We start from the raw sequence: 7,500 nt of genomic DNA on the forward strand, positions 1-7,500 counted from the left end.
TAAATGTACCAAGTCTCTGTTTTAGTGCCTGTATGTCTGTATGTACGTACAGTACGCGTAGGACCACTACCAGTTGACCTGTAGTAAGTCTCATGGTCGGGGGGAGGGTAGGACCAAGTCTCATGGGTTTTGGGATTTGTTTATAAACATTTTGGTATTTGTTTATAAACATTTGTGATTTGTTTATAAACATTTGTGATTTGTTTATAAACATTTTGGGATTTGTTTATAAACATTTGGGATTTGTTTACAAACATTTGGGATTTGTTTATAAACATTTGGGATTTGTAAGTCTCATGGGGGGGGTAGGACCACTACCAGTTGGCCTGTAGTAAGTCTCATGGGGGGGGGTAGGACCACTACCAGTTGGCCTGTAGTAAGTCTCATGGTCGGGGGGGTAGGACCAAGGGATTTGGGATTTGTTTATAAACATTTTTGTATTTGTTTATAAACATTTGTGATTTGTTTATAAACATTTGTGATTTGTTTATAAACATTTTGGGATTTGTTTATAAACATTTGGGATTTGTTTACAAACATTTGGGATTTGTTTATAAACATTTGGGATTTGTAAGTCTCATGGGGGGGGTAGGACCACTACCAGTTGACCTGCAGTAAGTCTCATGGTCGGGGGGGTAGGACCAAGTCTCATGGGTTTTGGGATTTGTTTATAAACATTTGTGATTTGTTTATAAACATTTGTGATTTGTTTATAAACATTTTGTGATTTGTTTATAAACATTTGGGATTTGTTTATAAACATTTGGGATTTGTAAGTCTCATGGGGGGGTAGGACCACTCAAAAGGCCTAGAACCGGCACTGAGTACGTGTGTAATCTACGTAACTCGAGAACTGTTCGCCCCACCGACTTCAAATTCAACACCACAGCAGGGGGTGCAGTGGCCGGTGTCGAGTCGGTCGGACCCACTGTTGTCCAGAACCGCCCCCATATATCTCCAATTCTCCATATATGGATCAACAACATGGGCACCGCTGTAGTTGACTATAATTGTTTATCATTTAAGGTTCAGTGCATTAATATTGCAGCTGGTAAAGGTGAAGCTCACTTGAATGACTGCATACGCTGCTTGGTTACTTTACCTATAAAATATATAATACACATCATTTATATTTATTGTACAATCTATCATTTGTAAAGCCGTATGTATGTATGTATATCCATCTGAAATAAATTGAAGTATAAAGCAGCATGGAAAGGACATACTCAAGTAAAGTACAAGTACAGTAAAGTAACTGCACTTAATTAATTACTGTTCAGCAATGGAGGTCTGGCTAATGAAAAATGTAAGACCAACAGCAACAACAACACAAAACACTGACTTATTGCATTTGATTTCATCATTGTGCAATTGTTTCTCTAAATAAGCGGTGAAGAGGGATGTAATATTTGTCTGCTGCAGATAGGGCTGTCATTAGCCATACGTCTGCTCGCAATACTCAACTCTCACTGATGGGAGACTTCATTAGTGTCTGCCTGAAACTCAGGAAGTGCTATTCTAGTACTTATGAGCTGAGTGCACCAGTTTCCCATCCTCACACAGGAATACTATACTTATGAGTACTTATGAGCTGAGTGCACCAGTTTACCCATAGACATAGAAAGGTGGACGCCTCTACCACAACACACAAACTGCATAGTGTACCTTGCCTATGCCTCGGCCAGTGCCAAACCACAACAGAAACAAAATCTTCTCTGCTATGATCTTTTTTTTGTTGTAATTATGTATGCATGTATGGATATATTTATTTATTTTTATTTTCTACAGACTGTTTTCCGACTATCCTTGGGGTTGTGCGTGGGGGGAGGGTGGCATAGGGGATTGAGTTTTATTTTTATATTTAATTTTGTCCGTTTAATACTTGCCCCTGGACTTCTGTTATAAAACCTGAATAAAACGATTTTGAAAAGAAAGAAAGGTAGACGCCTCATTCACCGCTACAATTCGATTGTATGGAACGGAGTGTCATGGCGGCGTCCAGTCACGTGACTCACGTCCCTTCCTTTCATTACGTTCCTTGGCACCAACGCGGAAGCTTGCCCTCACTTGAGAGTATTTGCCCCAGAGCCGGAAGAGGAGTCTATCTTTCTATGTCTATGAGTTTATACCATGCTCAAACTAGAAGCACTGGTTTTAAAAAAGAAAAGAAAGAGAGATACGAGCACTCCGAGAGTAAGTGAAATTTAAAACAACATTTATTCCATGAAAGCCAACATGTTTCGATCTCTAACCGTCTGAAAGAACTGAGCAAGAACTCCGGTTGTTCTTGCCCTGATGAAGACCGTGAGAGGTCGAAACATGTTGGCTTTTATGGAATAAACGTTGTTTTAAATTTCACTTCCTCTCCTCCACATTATTTTTGTCTAATATAAGTCTAATATATTCCAGTTGATCCTAGAAGCAGATACCTTTGTGGTTGTCTTAGTAGTACAAAGTAATAATGTTAGTAGTAGTAATAGCAGTAATAGCTTTACTCTCTCTGTCCTCAGGTGTGCCTGTGTGGGAAGAGTGCACAGAATCTGTCTTTTGTGCGGGGTTTTTTTTGCTGTTGTGTCGTGTTGTGTTGTGCTTGTGTATTTGTTTGTAGGACGGCTTAGAATTCTCTCTAGGAGGATTTATGTGTGTTTACAGTAAAACAGACTGCCCCTTTGCTATCTCTTAAAGAATTTAAATGATATCAAAAGTCAAACAACTCTCTACCCGTGTGTTTTCTCTAACTCTCTCGCGCACACACGCACACACACACACACACTTTTCCTCTAACTCTCTCGCGCACGCGCGCACACACACACAAAGGGGCAGCGGTGGCCGAACGGTTTGCGGAGCGGTCTTGATATCGGAAGGTCGCTAGTTCGTATCCCCGGACCGGCACGTTAAAATTACCACCGCTGAAGTGCCCTTAAACAAGGCATTGAACCCCTACCATGAAATGTTCTATGAGCAGGGCCTGGCTGTAAACAAGTTATTGAGTTTAGTCCAGTTACCCTGGGTAAACATAGTAACCTTCTTTCTTTCTGTACGCACACACACACACACACACACACACACACACACACACATGCGCACACACTAATATGCACACTATCAAACTATCTCTCTCTCCCTCTCCCTCCAGGCCTAGGGCTATCCAGTGGTCCAGGATCAATGAGACTTTGCCTGAGAGGGCAGAGATTTCTGGCCCCACCCTCCAGATCTCCCGTCTCAGCCAGTCACACAACGGGACGTACCTGTGTCAGGCACAGAACAACTACGGCCGCGCCGCTGACCACTACACCCTACTGGTCTACGGTGAGTCACCACGACGGCTGGCGCCAACTGTTAGAAAGCAGTGGTTGTTTTTAATTTCATTGACCCTCCGGTTGGTTATGCATTAGGCCACAGACCCGTAAGTGTCCATTTGGTTCTGTTTTTTGCACACCCTCTGAGTTACATATCTGTAAGACTTTGGTTCCTAACTATCAATGTTTTGGCCCAGGGGGACCAGATCCAACTTTGGGAACCAATGTTATCATGTCCGAAATATCTAACCTATGTTCGCTCATTTTTCTCGTCCTGTCTCCAGCTTACTGGCTACCTTTTTTTTTACCTTTGTACAAAAAAAGAAAAAGTTGAAGCGATCCATTTTTTTTTCCTGCTCCATTTCTGGTTCTAGCATCTGGGGGCGACGATTAGGTATTTATCTTCTCTCTTATGTTGGATTTAATTGGATTCATTTATTCCTCCCCCAGTTTCTGCACTTCTAGTGTCGGAAGCGAGCGAGCTAATAAATCCTGTGGCTTGTCTCATCTCTCTCTCAGCGCTCTCTTTATTTTTGTTCTGGATTGGGTTAGAACCTCTGCCGAGCCCCCCCAACTATCGATCGTCCCAACACGGTACCCTAGCCTACGGCACCATTATTCTGACTAATTGTTTCAAGTGTCTCAGAGAGGCGATTTGTTATACACTGATGATGACTCAATCCTCCCTCTCCGAGTTTCATCAGGGTCTAAACTTTGTGAAGAACAGAGCCTCCAGTTAGGCACAACAACATGGGTACAGTAATTGTACAAGGAGCGTGGGCGAGACAGCTTACAATTTGACAATGAGTGTGGGATTTGCAGACCTTCGGGGGATATATTCATAAAACATGTGGCGCTATGGGGCAGTGTGAGATAGAATACGGGCAATAGAGTGATTCAGCTGTGGCTTCGTTACATTTTCTTGTGTGGAATCACTCTGTGCTGATTCTGTTAGCGCTCTGTGAAGAAACTCCACAAGTCTGTTAGTCTGGGCGCCTTTCGTCTCATATCAAATAGGCCTTGACAAAAAAATGGCAATGAACCTAATGTAGTGTTAAAAATGTAGGTACTATAGCGGTGTCAGGAGATATATATCCAACGGTGCGTGCGTACGACCGTGTGTGTGTGTGTGTGTGTGTGTGTGTGTGTGCACACACACACAAATGTTGACTCTGAGATACATAGTGGAGTAGAAGTAAAAGTATTGGAAATGGGAAATACTCAAGTAAAGTACAAATACCTCAAAATTGTACAGTATAGTAAATGTACTTTACACGACTGTACGCGGTACACCCATCGCACACATTACACAAGATGATGGCGTTGGAGAGGACAGACCTCGCGGCTCTGGCAGGAGAAACCGTTGTATCTCCAAATAGCCTCGTCAGGAAATGGGAGGACGGCTCATACATATTTGAAAAGACACAATGAGTTCAAAGGGCTTTGGGGCCTTGAGGTCTTTACGTGACTTTGTGGGGAACTTTTGACTTTAAGTCGGAAAAAAGGGAACCGCTGCGAGGCACGAGGTCTTGTCGGCTGCTGTGGCAGTCGGCTCGTCGTCACAGGATTACTGTTTCGTGCATTTGAGCCACAGCTTAATTACACCCTAACCACTATGCTGTCATTATTACACCTGCACTATGCTGTCTATATTACACCTGCACTGTGCTGTCATAATTACACCTGCACTGTGCTGTCATAATTACACCTGCACTATGCTGTCTATATTACACCTGCACTGTGCTGTCATAATTACACCTGCACTATGCTGTCATAATTACACCTGCACTATGCTGTCATAATTACACCTGCACTATGCTGTCATAATTACACCTGCACTATGCTGTCATTATTACACCTGCACTGTGCTGTCATAATTACACCTGCACTATGCTGTCATAATTACACCTGCACTATGCTGTCATTATAGAGCGCCGCAGTACCTCCCCCTTTCAGAAAAACGAGTGGCCCAGGAAATGAAAACCCAATGCATTCTCCCATCGGCACTTCTTATTTAATTTATTTAAAGACTGTTACGCCGCGGACAAAACCAACTCGGATCGTGACAAATCATGACAATGAACACAATGTTTTGGGCCGATCAAATCATTAGAAAGAAGAAAAGAAAGTCAGGAGACAACACTATTTGTTTTGTTTTTCGTCTTATAAATTATTTGATCGGCCCAAAACATTGTGTTCATTGTCATGATTTGTCACGATCCCAGTTGGTTTTGTCCGCGGCGTAACCGTCTTTAAATAAATTAAGTAAGAAGTGCCGATGGGAGAATGCATTGGGTTTTCATTTCCTGGGCCACTTGTTTTTCTGAAAGGGGGAGGGACTGCGGCGCTCTATTACACCTGCACTATGCTGTCATTATTACACCTGCACTGTGCTGTCATAATTACACCTGCACTGTGCTGTCATTATTACACCTGCACTGTGCTGTCATTATTACACCTGCACTGTGCTCTCATAATTACACCTGCACTGTGCTCTCATAATTACACCTGCACTGTGCTGCACTATGCAACCCAGGGGGCCCTTTTGATCTCTCCTGACCCCTGCTGGTTGGTCCTGCCACTGCACACAAACACGCCTTTTAGGAGATCAGAACCAGACGCAGAGAGAGAGAGAGAGAGAGAGAGAGAGAGAGAGAGAGAGAGAGAGAGAGAGAGACATGACGAGGAAAGTAGGGAAAGAGGAGCGTGTTATATAATTTTGTTTTGGGATGCACCAACACACACTCCTATACACATATGTATGTGCATACTGTGCATGCACACAAACACACACACGTATGCACGCAGACATCCACGCATCCACACACACACACACACACACACACACACACACACACACACGCACAACATGCACGCAGGCAGGCACAACTATATAGACCATATAGAACATGCGTGCATATAACATAATAACATGTACGTCGTGTAGAAGTGTCCCACAAAATGGCAGCCTTCCAGTTCTCCGCAGAGAGAGACAGACAGATAATGAGAGGAAGGGAAAGCTGGCATGGCAGGTGGCAACAGTGGCAGGATGAACGTTGACATATCCTATTCCTCGCCCACTCTCTCCATCTCGATTTGCCAGTCCCCTCCCGAGTCCCGCTACTCCCCCTCTCTCTCTAGAAGGTTAGATATGTCAAGCTTTTATGTGTTCTGTCTCTTCTGTAGAAAAAGAAATAAATCCCATCTCCCGCTCATCTCTCTTTGTCTTCCTCACCATTTTCACCACCCGTCTTTCTCCGCCCTTTGTCTTTCTCCATGGCCTTTTGTTGCCTATACTACGTTTCATGATTTCTCATCGTTTCTTTTGTCTCGTTTGCCTGGCCTACGCTACTTTTTAATTACGCCCTCCTTTTTTTATTCACCAATTGTCATTGTCACAAAAGAGACGGAATTAACGTGATTTTCTTTCTTACTTTTCTGTCTTTCTTTCTTTCTTTTTGTTTAAAACTGAGAATGAGATCCACAAAAACAAAGTAGAAACGAACCACCCTAAGCCAACCTCGCTGCTCGGCTCAGCATTAAAGCAATTCCAGCAAATGAGCTTTGATAAGACGTCTAGTCTACCCATGCACTCTTGTGATGCCAGTGGCTTTTACTGTGCAAGCCAACATGGGACACATTGTTTTCTCCTCTCAAAGTGAGTAATTCATTATTAAATTAGTGTCTACAGTTATTAAATAGGCTGCCAATGACCCTCTGCAATATTGATCACATTTTTGTTCATCATCACAATGACTGTGTTTTAGATGCTATTAGCTCATAGATCCTTAATTGATCCTGAAGGAAATTTCAGTATGATATACTGCGCGCGCACACACACACACACACACACACACACACACACACACACACTGCAGAACTGCTAGTCTGGAGACTGATTGCTATGTTCGTCTTTTGGATTTTATTTTGTTCTTTTTCCAAAAGATGAACAGATTTATTTTTTCTCTCCGCTTATCCACAAGATGAACATAGCGGTAGCAATTTCAGGGCTACTGAACTGCTACATAACATGTGCTGAATAGTGATTGCTTAGTCCTGTAGTGACTTGACGAGGAACGAGTCTTTCCAAAGACCACTGTGACAAGAAGGATATGGTCTCATCGTTCTTATTCTACCCCGCTTTTTTTCCCTTACACGTATTCATTGCTTCACACTCTCTTTTTCTCCCAGGCCCTTTTTT

General features: G+C 42.9%; 1 protein-coding gene across 5 annotated transcripts in view; it reads left to right on the plus strand.

Moving 5' to 3' along the window:
- Positions 1-7,500, plus strand: part of cadm4 (cell adhesion molecule 4) — a 234,152-nt gene that overhangs the window by 208,479 nt on the left and 18,173 nt on the right. For all 5 annotated transcript variants that reach the window (XM_080767145.1, XM_080767146.1, XM_080767144.1 and 2 more), the window contains exon 7: positions 3,137-3,309. In XM_080767145.1, coding sequence (XP_080623271.1) covers positions 3,137-3,309 — 173 coding nt within the window. The remainder of the gene's footprint in view (positions 1-3,136; positions 3,310-7,500) is intronic.

Source organism: Protomyctophum bolini, assembly GCF_963924005.1.
Source record: "Protomyctophum bolini genome assembly, chromosome: 7".
NCBI classification, from domain to species: Eukaryota; Metazoa; Chordata; class Actinopteri; order Myctophiformes; family Myctophidae; genus Protomyctophum; species Protomyctophum bolini.